This window comes from Mustela erminea, chromosome 1 (genome assembly GCF_009829155.1).
Source record: "Mustela erminea isolate mMusErm1 chromosome 1, mMusErm1.Pri, whole genome shotgun sequence".
NCBI lineage: Eukaryota > Metazoa > Chordata > Mammalia > Carnivora > Mustelidae > Mustela > Mustela erminea.
In genome coordinates this window covers 67,816,458-67,834,940 of record NC_045614.1, presented here as the reverse complement: position 1 = coordinate 67,834,940, position 18,483 = coordinate 67,816,458, and the positions used below count along the sequence as shown (strand labels likewise).

Below are 18,483 nucleotides of genomic sequence, written 5' to 3'. Positions count from 1 at the left end.
ATGATGTAGAAAACAAGCTCAAAAGGGCAAAGGTGGGAAGCAGGAAGAGAGTTAACTATGATACTTATCCTGGGATTTTTCTAGGTAATGGGGTTAAAGGATAAATAAGACAATGTTTCTGCTCACTTTCAGTCCAATTTCTAGTTCACTCTTAAAAGTATTATTTCAGGAAGTGCCGTATGATAAGAAATATAATTGATGTGGCCTGAATATTTTATAATTAAAATATTTTTAAGCCTAGAATATTTATAATCTCTATAAATTACAAAACTTTTTTAATTTGGGGGACTTGTGGTGATGAATTCATGTTATAAATTAGCTTGTCGTCAAGAAAAGATATAACATTATTGGAAGTGGTAAGAATTTTTTCCACTCTGTAGATAAGTCCTTTTTTGATTTATGTTTTTGAAGCTTTGTTACTGGGTACATAAAAATTTAGGGTTCTGATTTTTTTTTCCCCTGTTGGATTGACCTCCTTTGTCATTATTAAGAGTGTTTCTGTCTCTAGTAATTCTTCTTCACACTGTTTTGAAATTAAAATAGCTGCATCTACTTTCTGTTGATTGGTTTTTGCCAGTTTGTCATTTTACCTTTATGTGACTTTGTAAAGTGTATCTCATTTAAGCAACCTATTTTTAAAAACTCAATATTGGTCTTTTACTTGGAATATTTAGTTCATTTACTTTTTAAGGTAGTTACTGATACATTTGGCATCATTTTTGCCCCTTTGCCTTCTATTTCTATTTCATCCACTTGTTTCAGTCCTTTTTGTCCCCTTCCTGGTTCTTTTCAGTTAATCAGATTTTAAAATCTATCTTGTACTTGTAGTTTTATGTATACAGTTACTCTTTTTTTTAAAAGATTCTTATTTCTTTGTCAGAGAGAAGAGCACAGCAGTAGGCAGAGGGAGAAGCAGGCTCCGTGCTTAGCAAGGAGCCTGATATGGGTCTCAATCCCAGGACCCTGGGATCATGACCTGAGCCAAAGGCAGGTGCTTAACAAATTAAGCCACCCAGGCATCCCTATATACAGTTACTCTTATTTTAGTGGTTACTCTAGAGCAGGGATTGGCAAACTGTTCCTTGCAAGCTAAATCCAGTACCCTCCTGATGGACATAAAATTTTATTGAGACTCAGCCACACCCATTTGTTTACATATCATGTATCACTGCCTTGGCACTACAATGGCATAATTGAGTAGCTGCAGAGAGAAACCACATGTATGGTTTACAAAGCCTAAAATATTTACTCTGTAGTCCTTTATAGAAAAAAAAAAAAAATTGCCAACCTCTGCTGTTGAGCAGTGGCTCTTAAACTTGACCATGCATCAGAGTTGCTGGGAAGGTTTGTTAATACACAGAATGCTGGGCCCCCATCTCCAGAGTTTCTGACTCATTAGATTTCTCTTGGGGCTGGAGAATTTGCATTTTTAAGAAACTGCCAGGTGATGTTCAGTTGCTGGTCCAGTACTGCTTGTCCTAGAGGTGACAATATATATATTTGACTTACTCGATCCAAAATAATGTGTTTCCTACTTCCACAATAATGCTTCAGAGTCTTAGAACTCGGGGCGCCTGGGTGGCTCAGTAGGTTAAGCCTCTGCCTTCGGCTCAGGTGATGATCTCAGGGTCCTGGGATCGAGTCCCCACCGGGCTCTCTGCTCCGCGGGGAGCCTGCTTCCTCCTCTCTCTGCCTACTTGTGATCTCTGTCTCTCTGTCAAATAAAAGAAATTTTAAAAATCTTAAAAAAAAAAAAAGTCTTAGAACTCTTCAACTTTGTTTGCTTACCTCTTAGGAAGACTGTTTTATAATAATTTCAAACTGGCAACAACTCAAAGATCTATCATCAGCAGAATGGATATTGCTAAATTGTGGTACACTGGATAACTATAAGCAATGAAAGTGAATCTTCAAACGTACTGTGTGAGAAGAACCTAGATACCAGAGTGGATATTATATGTTTCCTTTCATATAAGGCTCAAGAATGGGCAGAGCCAATTATGGAGTTAGAAGTCAAGACTGGTTAGTTGGCTCAGATAGGAAAAATTGATTTGGGGGAGGTCAGTGAGGGTGCGTATAGGATGCTGATATTACACTGCCACGTTTGTTTTGTGAAAATTCATTGAACTGCATACTTATGATTTATATACTTTCATCTCCCTTATTTTGATAAAAAGTTAAAATTTAATTTCCCAGTAGTTTGGGAGTGTTAAGAGTTAAATTTTTTTAAGTGGTAGAGACATGTACTCTTTATTTCTTGTGTGTGTAGGAACAGAACACTGTTTCCATGGGAACTTCTGGCTACTTGGTGTTTCAGTACCTGTCTTTCTGTGGATTTGTGTGTCTACTGTGTCTCTCTTAGCTATATATTTTTTTTTACATGGTGGTGGCAGAAAAGTTTATTTGGGATTGCGTTAGTGTTTTTAACAGAGCAAACATATATAGAACATAGATTTTAACTGATCTGGTCTGGCTCCCTAATAATAATATGCTAAAAAATGGGGAAAAAATGTCTTTTAACTTGAAGGTACTTTTTTCTTATAAATTGTGCTATTTAAGAAAAAAGAAAACACTTGCTGAAATTGAGTGTGGCTTTATATTGGTGTGTCTGTTTGATTTTCTTTCTTTCCAAATAAAAGTCTTACCACTTATTTGGTATATCTTCTTTAAAATATATTCAGTAGTTGGACTCGGAAGTATCCCTTTGTAGTACTGATTTCATTCTAGTTGATTTGGGTATTTGCATAGGTAAGGGGGAGCAGGTTGAGAGGAAAAGATTCTGACATTGATCCGAAGCCTGTGGTAAATCTGCTTCTCTGCCTCGCCCATCTTGTTTGTCGTGGTTGGTTTGTGCAGGGTCCTAGAGAAAACCATCTTCTCCGACGAGTAAATGCATAGTTTGCGATTTTTTTTTTTTTTTTTTGTGGTAGGTGGAGGGTTCCATTTTATACAAGGAGATGATACTAGTGTGGTCATTAATAAATATTTTGAAAGGAGCTTTGGGTAGAATATTTTAGAATCATTTATGAAAGCAAATTGTTTGGTTTGGTTTCTGTGCCCTAAATAAACAGCAGATTGTAAGATTACAGAGCTAATTATGCACAGTAATGAGCACTATGATATTCCATGTTTTACTGATGCAATAATAAGCACCACAGCAGAATGAATATTGCATAAAACCTTATTTTATATTTGTATTAATTTTCATGTAAAATACATAAGAGAAAACAAACTTAGGTTTATAAACCTTTGTATTAAAAGCCTTTGAAATTTAGGTAAAGAATAAGGATTACAGCTGCATGGATAATTTTTTAAATACATGGAGAATTTTTACCTTTCATCTGGCAGTAGCTGCCATAAGATGATGTCACCTTGTAGCTGATTGGCTGTTACAGCACCTAGGGCAGGGAAGAGAAAGAAAAATGCCGGCACAAACCTTAGTGGTGGTTCTGTGGTTGTTTCAGTCTATTTTTGATAGAATCTTTGATTAGTACGGAATCTACTGTATTTGGCCATGTGAACCATAGGGAGCATCCTACGGTGAGGGAAATTAAGAGCTTTCAGAGGAATGAGGCGACTGATTTGCAAACGGATCTGTGATTGTAAGTTGCAGGATCTGGGTGTAAGGAATAAGGCAGGGTGTGCTGAAAGATATACTATGGGAGGAGCTGGCAGAAAATGCTCATATGAGTAGCAAAAAAAAAAAAATGAAAATGCTTTTTACTATCCTTAGAGTTAATATATTTGGTTTTAAGTTTTGACTTGATACATAGGTAAAAAAAATAGGATAATACTCCAGTCAAATTTTAAATTATACTCGGTTATTTTATATGGTGTTAACCAATATATAAAAGCTTATTCAAAGGAGCTTTATTTTGGATTATGTCTTAGAAAATAATGATTTTATATATGGTTTTATTTGATTTTGAGTCTTATGGAAAATGGAACAAAGCTTAGTTCTCTTAAAATACGTTTTTCTAATGCTTTGTGTAGATAAAAGCTTTGATGATGAAGAATCAGTGGATGGAAATAGGCCATCATCAACTGCTTCAGCCTTCAAGGTTCCTGCACCTAAAACATCCGGAAATCCTGTCAACAGTGCAAGGAAGCCTGGTTCAGCAGGTGGCCCTAAGGTTGGAGGTAATGTAAATCCATTTCAAATCTGATGTGCATGCCTCGTGCCCTTGATATGGACACACATACTTAGAACTTTAGAGGAATATGTTTATTCATGACTGCAGCACGATTGCAGATCTGGAGAGTCTGTTGCAACACACAGAAGAATATGCTGCCTTTTCAGAAATGTTTTCAAAATACTGTGTATTTCTGTTTCCTGTGGATTAGTGTAGTCTTAAGAGTATTCATTTTTCAGATGCCATTTTTAAAGGGAGACATTTAAGGACGTTTTGGGATTTTGGTGGGGGGGGGGTTGTTTTTGTTTTTAAGGACCGAGCAGGTTTTTCAGAATTTGGCTATTAATTTTCAGGTGCTGTAGTTGTTAAAGAAATACTGATTTATGTAAAATTTCTATAAATTCATCTAGTAGTAAGTCTTGAATACTTCAGTGTTGAAAAAATGGTTGAAGATACTGGATATTGAATCATTTGTCACAATGGGAAATGGGTGGTGGTCAAGTAAAATTGCCTTAAAAATGGTTTCTAAATTAGATAATAATAAGTAGGAAAAAACAGTTTTTGTGAAGTTATACACCACATAGTACATTCTTTGATCACATTAGAACTGCTTTTAGCATATTGTTAATCTTTTAAAAATTTTTATGGGTTTTTTATATTCTGATAAGAAAGCCTTGAGTACTTTTCAGGTGCTAATTTCTGCAGGTCTTTCTGATAAAATAAATCCTATTAGAATAAGCAAGTATTTAATGCTAAAAGGACATTAGCTTCTTTCTCTTTTTCTTTCTCTCTTTCGTGTCTGTGTTGGGTGTGTTTTAGTTGTAACTTGGGAAAACAGATTTTTCCTTGTTTATAATTGATAGGAAAATCATCTTCAGAATTTTTGCTTTTCTTCCTTTTATGTATATCTCTTTTATTAAAAGCATAAAGGAAAGAAAAATAAACTGTATATTTTGACCAGGTCCTGTAAGTTGTGTTCTCTTGATCTTTCTATACCACTGAACATTCATTTCAAGTCATATGTATTCTAAATGCAGGAAAAATACCATAAATATTTCATTTTAACTATTTTTTGTGTGCCATATAACTCTCAAGAAAGATGGTACGATATATATACACACTTACATATCTATATGTAAACATATACAAATATTTACATAGATTCATATACATAAAAATAGGTAAATATTGTGAAATAGAAATGCCTTACTGATTTATCTGGGTATTTTGAGTAATTTACATTTTGGTGTCTTCTTTTTGTTTTGCAGTTATAGGAATATATTCTTATCCAAATGTTCGTTATCATATCCTATTACATGGTATTTTCTATTATGCATTCTTATCTCTGGTAAAAAAGTATGATATTCTATGGTTTCTTTCTTTTGTAACAAATGGCTACCTCGAATTACTGCAAGGGAAATTTTTTTGTCTTGATTTTTGAATTAGAGATTTCTGACATACATGATATTTATTTCATGAAATGTCTTAATTAACTTAAAATGAATTAATATTTGAAATACATGGTGATAATATATAATATTTTTGTAAATCTGAGCCATTGGTATTAGCTCTGTATTTCATGTTTTTTTCCCCTTTCTTAGATGAAAATTGAGATTGTAGTTTACCTACCAAAGCTCACTTAATTTTGATGTTAACTGAATTGATAAAATCTGATATTCTTTTTTTTTTTTTTTAAGATATTTATTTATTTATTTATTTGACAGACAGAGATCACAAGTAGGCAGAGAGGCAGGCAGAGAGAGAGAGAGGAGGAGGAAGCAGGTTCCCCACTGTGCAGAGAGCCCGATGTGGGACTCGATCCCAGGGCCCTGGGATCATGACCTGAGCTGAAGGCAGTGGCTTTAACCCACTGAGCCACCCAGGCGCCCTAAAATCTGATATTCTTTTTAAAGAAAGATTTTCTTTATGGCACCTCACCTTCTCTGGTTTGTTGTCCTACCAGATATGAAAATACTAGGTAGCTTTTGTGATCGTAGGCATTAATCATTAATACAGATTGTATCATCCATCTAAGCAGCAGCTCTTTTAGAAAAAAAAATAAGGGTGAGTCCTTCATTCCTTCTTACCCTCTCCCTCATCCTTCTTCTTTTAGCAATTGCAGATTCATTCTGCAATTTTTGGTTTTTGCTTTTGTTTGCCACAGCTTGTTTAGGTTCACTACCTATTTTTCTATCTAAGAAAAGAGCTACTGGCTAGAGGATATTGATACTGCTTCAGAAATTAATGCCTTTCTTGGCTCTCAGTCCTTTAAAAATTTAACTGTAGATTTTCTGTTCTTGGCACAGGCTTATTGATTTTTAAATTAGTTACAGAAAGTTTTCTTGAAGTTGTAGAATCCTGGAGAAGGAACGTTGGCATATAGTTCAATTTACTATTCAAGCATAGCAGTCCCTTTTATTATATTCCTGATAGATAACTATTAAACATATGATTAAAATAATGTGTGTGCATGAATTAAAATTTGGAACAGAAACTATCTACAGTACCACTACATGTGGGTATAATCAACTGATAAATTATGATGTAATTCTAATTGCTTTCATAATTACTTTTCCAATAATTTTTTTTTAAAGGTTTTTATCTATTTATTTGACAGACAGAGATCACAAGTAGGCAGAGAGGCAGGCAGAGAGAGCAGGGGAAGTAGGCTCCCCGCTGAGCAGAGAGCCTGATGTGGGGCTCGATCCCAGGACCCTGGGATCATGACCTGAGCCGAAAGCAGAGGCTTTAACCCACTGAGCCATCCAGGTGCCCCTCCAATAATTTTTATACAGACATGTTTTCTTAGGAGGACAGAATTGGCACCATTAAATTGTTTTGTATACCTTTTCTCTTACTAGTATTTTACCTGGAGCATTTTCTCATTATCTTAAGTTATTAATTAAAAACTATTCATAGCTAAATAATATCTAGTATTTTTTGCTGTTATAAACAATTCCATTATCCTTTTACATACATCTTTTTGCACATCTCCTCCAGTCATTTCCTTGGAATAAATTTCTCAAGCTTACTGAATTAAAAGATACAGTTATTCTTTCAGTTTGGCATAGTGTCCTCCAAGAAGGTTATAAGTCAAATTCAGTTCTGAATAAATTAATTCTATTTTATATTGCATGAAAATCTGCCTCTTTGTAACTTAAGCAAAGAAGATGAATTATTTGTTAACCTGATACTTTGAAATACTTGAAGGTTGGGTTGCCCTGTCTTTCAGTATAACTATTCTGCTTCTGAAACAATGGGGATTCAGTCTAGTCATTTCATTTGCTACTCCTAGGTATATAATATACAGATAGGTATGAGTAGTTCCTTATTAAAGTAATATGGTAGATAGGGGAGTGGTATGTATATATTCACTGAAGCCCATTGCAGTCCACTGAGTTTAGCAAATACATTTTCAGGTAAGATTACCAAAATAAAAATAAAGTGAACTTCTTTGGAATCCTGACTGAATCTACTTTTATAGTTTGGGAGTTTAATTTATTTCTCCCAGAGATGTATGTTAAGATTAAAGAGATGCATGCCATTTTTAGCAAAGTATCCTATCCAGTTAATAAAAGCCAGTAGGACCTGTGTTTAATCTTTAGTGTATGTTAGTTTTTCATTGTTCTTTGGCTCCTCGTGCCAACCTGTTCTACTTATATTGTAATTGTTTGGCCTTTAAGTCAGGGAGGATCAATAAAAAGGATTGTGGGTTACTCCATACCAGTACGTTATTGCCATTAAAATCCATATTATGTTGGTGTCAAAAGTGTTACCTTTGTGCTTTACTAATTAGAGTAAGGATAAAATGAATTTTCTAATAACATTTATAACTTCATAATAGGAATTAAGGTAAACACGTTTTCTTTTCTTTTGGCTTAATGGTCTAGAATATAATTGCTGAAGGTACCTGTTTGCTTAAAATATTTATATCTCTAGGGACACCTGGGTGGCTCAGATGGTTGAGTGTCTGCCTTCAGCTCATTTCATGATCTTGGGGTCCTGGGATTGAGCCCTGCATCAGGCCCCCAGCTCAGTGAGGTGCCTGCTTCTCCCTCTCTCTCCCCTGCTTGTGTGCTCTCTCTTCCTCCCAGCCCCCCATCTCTGTCTCCAGTGACTAAAAATGTATATTTCTATCTCTAGAGTATTTTAGGTAATAATTTTTTTTAAAAAAATGTTTGAGTGTTCTCACATATATTCTCATTTAAATCAGAACCCCTATAGTTAGGTACTTTATTATCCTAATTTTATTGATTAGCAAACTAAAGTTTAGAGAAGTTAACTTGCACAGGGTCGTGCATCTAATAAGTGGACTAAGCACAGAAAGTACTTGTCTATAATGCTATGCACTCTAATCTCACCGAGTAAATAAGTATTCTAGATCTTTAGCTCTGAGATTATAATCTACAGTAATGATCACTACCTTTCAACATCCATAAATCCATCTTAAAGCTCAATTAGTATGATTCTCATTAAAATAGAACATTTGAAAATAAAGCAACTTGAAGTTTTGTCGTTTTAAGTAGAAATGCTTTTTAGTATTTTCTTGTTGAAATCACCCTCCTGTACCAATAACTTTGACTGCTATTCTTTTTCAAATACAGAGATTGAATTAGATGGTAATATAATTGTTATTGTTTATAATTTGTACCAGATTTTGAGATTAGTTTTTTACTGAGGCTTATATGGAGACACGTCGTTGGCTAAATCATTAGTTCTCAGAGTTCTGTTGTTTTCCCTCACTTGCTCATTCAGTCAGGTAGACAGCATTTTCTCTCTGTGGTTTTCATCTAATGTCAAAAACTGCTTTAAAATAGTTTTAATTCTTATAATTAAGTAACTACTGTGTTTTCAAATCCAGGAGTACTTAGTCATCTTTTTGATATATTGGTATTACTTCATTTATGTCTGACATAAGATTTTATTAAGAATGTCCAAATATCTATTTTCCATGCTAATCATTCACATTTTTTTCCCCTCTTGCAAACAAAAAAGTTGATTTTTTTTTTCTTTAAAAGAAATAAAGGTCACCTGGATGGCTCAGTCAGCTAAGCATCTGCCTGTGGCTCAGATCATGATTGGCAGGGCGTCTGCTTCTTCCTTTCCCTCTACCCCTCCCCCTGCTTGTGCATGCACGAGTACTCTCTCTCAAATACATAAATAAAATCTTTTTTTAAAAAAGTAAGGATCAGGGGCACCTGGGTGGCTCAGTGGGTTAGGGCCTCGGCCTTTGGCTCGGGTCATGATCTCAGGGTCCTGGGATCAAGCCCCGCATTGGGCTCTGTGCTCAGTGGGATGCCTGCTTCTCCCCCCACCTCTCTCTCTGCCTGCCTCTCTGCCTACTTGTGATCTCTTTTTGTCAAATAAATAAATAAAATCTTTTTTAAAAAAAAAATAATAAAATAAAAAAATAAAGATCTTGAGAATCAGTATATATTTAATAAAAGAAATCTCAGATAATTTAGTGTTTAATCTTGGAAATCAAATTTTTAACCGGTAAACCTCAATTTCTTACTTTTGAACTTTATATAAAACCAAATGAGTTTTTTGTTTGTGCATTTTGTTTTGTTTGTTTTCTTCTCTTCTTCTCTTAATGTAAGGAAAGATACTAAACCAGAATGTTTTAGCCCTTTAATCTTAAAGATTATCTGGCCCTAATTCAGGTGAAGAGACTGAGCCTTGGAGAGTTAAATGATGTATCTAAGATAAGAAAGTTACAAACAGAGATGAAACAAGAACCCAGTGCTTGGCCAGAGGCTTTTTCTTTGATCATCTCTGGGTCATCTCCTATCCAGTACTGGGTCATCTCCTATCCAAAAATATGTGATACATATTTTTATCCTATATATCAAAACACTATTATTGACATTTAGAAATTAGGGATTGGCCAATAGCCTTTCTCTGTTAAATTATAATGAATGCCACATCTTTCACTATCCATCATAAGAAGCCCTGGTGCTATCTTTTTTTGTTGTTGTTGTTCTTTTTAAGATTTATTTATTTATTTGAGAGAGATTGGAGTGAAGGAAGGCAGAGGGACAGGGGGAGAAATCCTCAAGTGGACTCCCCACTGATTACAGAGGCCAACACAGGGCTCAATCCCAGGACCCTGAGATCATGACCTGAGCCAAAATCAAGAGTCAGTCAGTCAGCTGCCTGCGCCACCCCGGCACCCCTGGTGCTCTCTATCTTAACTTTAGTTTCAAAATGGGAAAATTCAAGTAATTGAACAGGTTTGATGTGTATCCTTCCACATTTTACTCCATGTTCATTTATGTAGGTACTCAGATTAGATTTTATTTTTGCCCATACTAAACACACTAGTAAAACACTTTGCAGCTTCCTTTTTTTCACAGAACATTCATTCTTCAGCATCAATAATGACAGCTCTCACATCCTTTTGATAGCCATATGTATCCCACATTATTGATATAACAGGATGTAATAAACTTTTCACAAGTCAGGGTCATTCATGTTGTCTACAGTTTTATGCCATTACGAAGAATGCTGATCTCCATTGTACTTATTATACTTGGAATTCTGGTGCTTCTGATACGTGGAATAGATTCCTCCCAGTGTTCAATTAAAGATTGGGTGTGTTTTTATTCAAGACATTATTTTCCCTTTTCCAGCATTGAATGTAACAGCCTTGTTAATTGCTGTCATTTTGATAGGTGAAGAATTGTGCTTTTTTGGTTTTAATTTGCACTTTTCCATCCACCTATCCATCTGACCAACAGCTAGCAAATGTTTTCTGAAAGCTTTTAGCATGTTCCTGCTTTTGTAACCTATGGAAATGTCAGTGAACCGGAAAAAAAAAAAAAAAAAACAAGACCCTGCCTTCCTAGAGTTTTTATTCTGTTGAGGTTCAGAATATTTAAATTCATTAATTAAGTGAGCATATCCTCTTCTGCAAATTACATGTTGTTGTTCCTTTCCCATCTTTTAATTGGGCTGTTTTATCTTGCCATTAGTCTGTTACAGTCTTTTAAATGTTCAGATTTTTTATTCTTTTGTTAAAAGTCTTAAATATTTCCTCAGTGTCTCCTTTGTCTGTGGCATTTTACATCAAATCTTAAAAGTTTTTGTTGTGGTAGGTAACCACTGTTCTGTTCTGGTAATATCTGTTCTGTTCATTATGACTTCCAAATTTCCTGTCCTGAATAAAAAGGACTATTGTCCAGTCCCAAGGCTATGCAAATGTTTTCCAGTTTATTAAAAAACATTATTTTACATTTAATTTGTTCAATATATCTGGAGTTTATTTTTATATAAAGTAACAATATATCCTTTTAATTTATGTTCTTAATGCATGGCAAATTAATGTCCATGCAATTAAAGAAAACATTCTTTACTTCGTTTAATGAGTACTGTTGTATGTATTTCAGTTCTTTTCTGTAGTTTCTTTTCTTGTTTTCCAGATCTATATCTCTGTATCTACTTTAGTTTTATAGTGCATGGTTTCCCAAACTTCTTACTAAGAAAAATTTTGAGGATATAACCAAGTTGACAATGCAGTGAACACTCATCACCTAGATTGAATAACTAGTGTTTGCCATATTTGTTTTAACTCTCTGTATAAATACATTCCCGCACCCATTCTTTTTTTATCTCAGCAATTGGAAAGTAAGTTATAGACGTTATGACATTCCAGCCATAAATATTTAATATGCTCCTCCTAAGACTTTAAAGTATGCTGCATTATATCCATAATATCATTATCATATGCAAGAAGGTTCCATAATATGTATAAAACAGTCACATTACCAACTTTTATACCCGTAACATTGATACATTTTTTGAAGAGTCTAGGCCAGTTGTCTTAGATGGTCTGGGTTCTGGATTTGTCTGATTTCTTTGTGATATTATTTAACTTGTTCCTTCTGGCCCTTGTATTTTTTGTAAATTCTTTTTTTTTTTTTTAAGATTTTATTTATTTACTTGTCAGAGAGAAGAGAGCACAAGCAGGGGAGAGGCAGGCAGAGGGAAGAGGGAGAAGCAGGTTTCCCACTGAGCAAGGAGCTCAGTGTGGGACTCCCATCCCAGGACCCTAAGATCATGACCTGAGCCAAAGGCAGATGCTTAACTGACTGAACCACCCAGGTGTCCCTATTCTTTGTAAATTTTTATACTATATGCTCAACGTCCTTTCAAGCTCTTCCATTCTGTATTCAAATTTCCTGAAGTATCCTAAGAAGTTTTTTTCTTTTTTTTAATCCTAAGAATTTTTTTTACAAGTGATTCTTTGAGGCCAAGAAGAATTTTTAGTTTTTTCATTCAAGAATGCCCTCTTTTGTTGGTATAATGAAATGGCAGCTTCTTTACTAAATGATACCTGAGGGGCTTTCTGCTTCTAATTCTGCAGTAGCATCTTATTACAGTAGAGTCATTTTTTCTTTCTCCCTTTCCTTTATCCACCAAGCTTCAAAGGGATAGCTCTCCTTTCTAAGTGCTACTTACCTGGGGGTTTTGGGGGGAATCTTAGTAGAGGTCTGCATTCCACCACTATCAGGATCTTCGTCCTCCATACAGTTTCCTCTGATTTTTCTGTGAGGACTCTGTAGTTGACATTGCTGGCCTTGGATGTCATATTTTCCCCTATTTACTTGTAAACTGAAGTTCGAAGTGTTATTAGTCTTCTCTTAGTTGTATTTTAAGTATGTGCTATGGGTAATTTTATTTGCTCTTCTTTTTGGTCTCTAGTTTTTGGAGTATGTGGTTTTGGAGTATGTGGTTGAATATTTTATTTGAATTTGAATAACTACCATCTCCCAAGGAAATAAAAATGTCTACTGTTAAGTTTTAATATTTAGTAAGGAAGTGCCTTTTTTCTTGATAAACCTTTATCTCAGCATTTTGTTGAATTTTATGACATTATTTTCATAGTTTCTACTTTCAACATTGATCTGAATCACTTCTTTGTCATGTATCAAAGTTTTATAATATTTGTGGACCATTTTTTGAAGTCTCTATTTTGTTCATTTGGTTAATTGGTCTGTTCCTGCACTAATATCACATTGTCATAATTAGCTTTATAAATCTTAATAGCTGGTAGGTCAGGTACTTCCTCCCCCAAATTCATCTGTTTGTTCCTGGTGTCTTTTGTTGATTGGTATCTTTGTAATTCTGTCTGTATTATTTCTTTAAATGTTATATTCATGTACATTTTGTAGTCTATAACTGGACAATATCTATAGTGCTAAATCTGTTATTTGTTACCTGTGACTCTTAGTTCATAATGGTTTGCCTTGTATATTTGAACTTTGTGAACTCATTGTTTGAAGGGAGTTCTTCAGGCCTAAACTGGGGATTGTGGAAGCTTTTCTTCAGATATTAATCCTGCTGAAAACTGAGGAATCAGGGACCCCTCCAGCCTTTCCTAGGTCTTGTCTCAACTCAAGAATCCCAGGTTACCCCTCCCCACCTGTTGGCTGGAGAATCCACTCTTGGATGGGAAGAGTTGCAAAGTCACATTTTGAAAGGAGCATTGAAGCATGTGAGGATTTGTTACCACTATACTTCTAAACAACCTATTGAAGTTTGTCCTCTAACCACAAAATTCACATGCCTTTCACATACAAGATATACTCAGAAACATTTCTCAGAAGTTTCCACTCACTTAAAGCATCAGGTTCAAAGTCCATGATCTTGTAGTCTGCATCGGGTCACATGCAAGAATTCTCTGGTGTGCCTGCTCTCCATCCAGAGGCTAATGAACTAAAAAGATATCTTACTTGCACCCCAAATGCTCAGTATACAATGGTGGTATCAGGACAGAGTATCCATAATAGGCATTCCATTCAAGAAGGGGAGGAATAAGGGTGCCTGGGTGGTTCAGTTGATTAAGCGTTGGCTCAGGTCATGATCCCAGATTTCTTCATCAGGCTTCCTATAGGGAGCCTGCTTCTCCCTCTCCCTCTGCCTGTCCCCTGCACCAGAGCTCGCTCACTCTCTGTCTCTCTCTCTCAAATAAATAAAATCTTTTTTTTTTTTTTAAATGATGTGTGATGGCTCAGTGGGTTAAGTGAATGCCTCTGACTTGCGTCATGATCCCAGGGTCCTGGGATTGAGTCCTGCATCAGGCTCCTTGCTCAGTGGGTAGCCTGCTTCTCCCTCTACCTGCCGCTCCCCGACTTGTGCTCTCTCTCTCTCACTCTCTCTGTGACAAATAAATAAATAAGATCATTTTTTAAAAATAAATTTAAAAAAAAAGAAAGGGAGGAACATTCACTGACATAGCAGTTCTCAAATCCAACAGGAACCTGTTGTAAGGTTCCCTTACTTCAGGGATGGTAAATGTTTCTTTGATGAATCTTTCATTCTCTCTTTGGGTGTGGTTCTCTAAACCAGTGTTTTCCTCTGTTCTTGGTTCTGCACTGAACTCTGGGTTCTGCCTCCTGAAATACTTCCTTCTTTTGCATAAAAATCTTGTGTTGCCACTGTGCATATCTTATTCAGCCCTACTTGAAAGAAGGCTCTTACTTTAAACTGTCTCTGTTTTTTGGTAGCAGTCTTCAGAAGCACTGGTAATGCTCTCATTGGTTAATTCTCTTTAAAAATTATGGGGCTTAACCCTCCTACACTGTTGGTGGGAATGCAAGCTGGTACAGCCACTCTGGAAAACAGCATGGAGGTTCCTCAAAAAGTTGAAAATAGAGCTACCCTACAACCCAGCAATCACACTACTGGGTATTTACCCTAAAGATATAAATGTAGTGATCCAAAGGGGCACGTGCACCCAAATGTTTATAACAGCAATGTTCACAATAGCCAAACTATGGAAAGAACCTGGATGTCCATCAACAGATGAATGGATAAAGAAGAGGTGGTGTATATCTGCAATGGAATACTATGCAGCCATCAAAAGAAATGAAATCTTGCCATTTGCAATGACGTGGATGGAACTAGAGAATATTATGCTGAGCGAAATAAGTTAATCAGAGAAAGGCAATTATCATATGACCTCCCTGATAGGAGGAATTTGATAGACAGGGCGGGGTGTTTCAGGGTAGGGAAGGAAAAAAATGAAACAAGATGGGATTGGGAGGGAGACAAACCATGAAGACAATTAATCTCACAAAACAAACGAGGGTTGCTGAGGGGTAGGGGGGTAGGGTAAAGGTGGTTGGGTGATGGACATTGAGGAGAGTATGTGCTATGGTGAGTGCTGTGAAATGTGTAGGCCTGATGATTCACAGACCTGTACCCCTGGGGCAAATAATACATTATATGTTAATAAAGAAAATAAGAATTATGGATTTTATATGAATTTTATTGGGATTTAAGCCATAATAACCCCCTAATGTTTATCATTTATTTTTCTCTTTAGGCTAGTCTCTTTATTGTAGCATAAGAAGAACCTGCTCCTTTCCAGTTCTAAGACTTGTTCTCCTTGTTCCTATATCTGAAACATATTGCTTTACCCTTTGTCTCATTCACCTTTGTATCTGATACTTTATCTTATTAGTTGTTAAGGACTAAGTAGAATGAATTTTCTCTTTTTACTTAAACCTTTAAGTAATATTTTGTAATTTCTGAGAATACCTACCCTAGTCAGTCTAGCATACTAGAAACCATGCTATCTCATAAATGCCAGAAGCCTTTAATCTCAATCACTCCACCCCCAGCCCTGGCCCCCATCAAGTGAATACTAGTTTAGGGTGAGTTCTAGAGCAGGGATCAGCAAATTGGGTCATGGGCCACATGCAGCCAACACTCTGTTTTTGTTCTATGCATGAGCTTAGAAATTTTTTTACATTTTTAAATGATTAAAAATATTCAAAAGAAGAATAATACTTTATGACATGTGAAAACTATATGAAATTCAAATTTTAGTGTCCATAAATAGAGCTTTATTGGAATACAGCCTTGCTCATTCATTTACATGTTGTCTGTGGCTGCTTTCATGCTACAGTGGCAGAGTTGAGTAATTGCATCGGAAACCATATGGCCCACAAGTCTGAAATACTGCTTGGCCCATTACAGAAAAAATTTACTGACCTCTGTTTTAGAGTAGTTAGGCAACGGAATAAAGCTGTTCTGTTGTGTTTTTGCCCATTAATATCTTCTAGTGTGATAATTAGCCCAGTTATATTTAAAAGAGCTTTAGTCAAGCTGGAAGCCAGTATTGCTCATCCCTTCAGCCCTGTAGCCTCTACTTGTGCTTCTGCTCTCAAACTTACTTTATTTAAATACATCGCTGCTTTGTGTATGCACTCACTGTCCTTTTCTTGCAGTAGTATTTAACGTTAGAGCCCATCACTTGTTTTGACTCTCTGCCTATGGTATTCATTCTCCTTCCTGGTGCTAAAAGTATTTTATAGTATTTCTTAGGTGAACTTTAAAGCTGTATCAGAAAATAGAATAATACTTGTGAGAATGAACAGTCTATTCAGCAGATTATTCCCCTGTGCAGAGATCCTTTTTCTACTTTTCTTAGCCACAAAATCAAAACCAAGGGGAGGGGAAACATTAGGCAAACTAGGATTGTAAAAAGGTTTACTTGTAGTACATATAATAGATAAGCAGGGCCAACCTCAACATGTCCTGTCTTTACACTATTCACATACCCAGTATGCTCCCATTAGCAGCAGTTCTGCTTATACAAAATGATTCTCAAAGGTAAGAGTGAGATAGATTGGGGTCAACTATTTAAAACCATGCAAGTTCTTGTGAAATTTGGTAATGTCCATGTCTAGGTTTAGAGACCTAATTGTCGCTTCTGAACTGGTCATAAGGCTGCATTTAGTGTATTTGTAGCCTTTTTTTCTCTGCAGCTTCTGCAGGACTTTTAAAAGCCATTTAATTTCTATTCTATCTACTCTCCCCCCAGGTTATTTGTCCCTACTTATAAGACATAACTCACTGGGTAATAAAACTAAGGCATTATGATCAAAGTGAATTGTGACTTTTAAAGTTAGGCTTTCCTATGCATGTTCTTAGTCAATTGCACATTATCGTGGCTTTATTCAGGATTTGCTCAGAAGCTTTGCATTCCCTTGAAGGTGTTTGACATTGTGTTGTGGCTGGTGGGTTAATGTGTTGGAGTTAACATTCTAGTTTGCATTTGATACCATTTGTAAACTGCCTGTAAGCTGTAATAACTCTTCATATTGATCTCCCCTTCACTTTCCCATTCCTCTGTAAAACGTTCTTTCTTCCACATTTGAGCACATTGATGTTGTCTTTTGGCTCTGCTCTGGTACATTTGCACAGGTCTCCTCCACCAGTGGCTGCCTCCTCAAAGCTTACCTAGTGGTTCCACTTGTTACTATAACGAAGTTATTTGCAAGAATGAATGTGTAAAGAAAGCTGTACTGTGTTGAATGTTTAAGAACTACTTGATAAGGACAAGTCCCTAAAGAAATTTCTGTTCAGTGGCCTGGGCTGGGCAAGACAACTGCAAAGATTGGGAAGAAATTATAAAAATATAGGCTCTGCTTTCCTGTCAGGGAACCCATTGTCAAAACAAACTCAGTGGTGCTTAGCCAGCTCAGTCAGAAGAGAGAGCTGCTGTCGATCTTGGGGTCTTGGGTTTAAGCCCCACATTGGGTATAGAGATTACAAAACAAAACAAAAACTTAAAAAAAAAAAGAGAGGGTGCCTGGGTGGCTCAATGGTTAAAGCCTCTGCCTTCAGCTCAGGTCATGATCCCAGGGTCCTGGAATTGAGACCCGCACCAGGCTCTCTGCTCAGCAGGGAGCCTGCTTCCTCCTCTCTCTCTCTCTGCCTGCCTCTCTGCCTACTTGTGATCTCTGTCTGTCAAATTTAAAAAAAAAATGCAAGCAAGCAAGAAAGAAAGAAACCTGTATAAGAGTTTGATAAATGAATGTAGTATAAGATGTTAAGATAATACAGTTAGGTATCTTATTTTCTATTTCTTTACTTAAGCTATTTATTTTCATGTAATCTATTATTAGTACTGATCTTGAGAATGGAGTCAAAAGTTTTATTGTTACTGGATTTTCTATAATATTTAGGGAAAAACTAATTTATTTACTATCGTAAATTAATTTCCTATGGCAAGCATGCATTCATGCCTCTCTTAGTTTATTGTCACTGCTTTTAATTTGTAGTTTTTTATTGTCTTACAACTTTGTTACATTGTTCTAAGGTCCATCTCTTATACTGTTAAAATTCAAAAAGATGATCTTCAAAGGTTTTTGTGTTTTTTTTAGGATGAGGAGCTTCTTACATACCTTTGGAAATCTTTATAGTGTTCTTTTTTTTTATTAGGATGGTGTTAATTTTTTAAATTCAGTTTGAAAATTATATTTCCTTTGGTAGGTGATAAACCTAATTGGGGAGATATCTAGCTTTTTAATTGGATAGATTTTTAAGCTAATTATCC

General features: G+C 35.8%; 1 protein-coding gene across 46 annotated transcripts in view; it reads left to right on the top strand.

The window, feature by feature from the left end:
- The window catches only part of CLASP2 (cytoplasmic linker associated protein 2), a 190,212-nt gene that overhangs the window by 49,587 nt on the left and 122,142 nt on the right, over nt 1-18,483 (top strand). For 37 of the 46 annotated variants that reach the window (XM_032305449.1, XM_032305950.1, XM_032305676.1 and 34 more), the window contains one exon: nt 3,994-4,140. In XM_032305449.1, the coding sequence (XP_032161340.1) occupies nt 3,994-4,140 (147 nt within the window). Of the gene's footprint in view, nt 1-3,383; nt 3,603-3,993; nt 4,141-18,483 lie in introns of those variants that run through there. The other 9 variants (XM_032306252.1, XM_032306800.1, XM_032306339.1 and 6 more) reach the window with 6 other exon arrangements.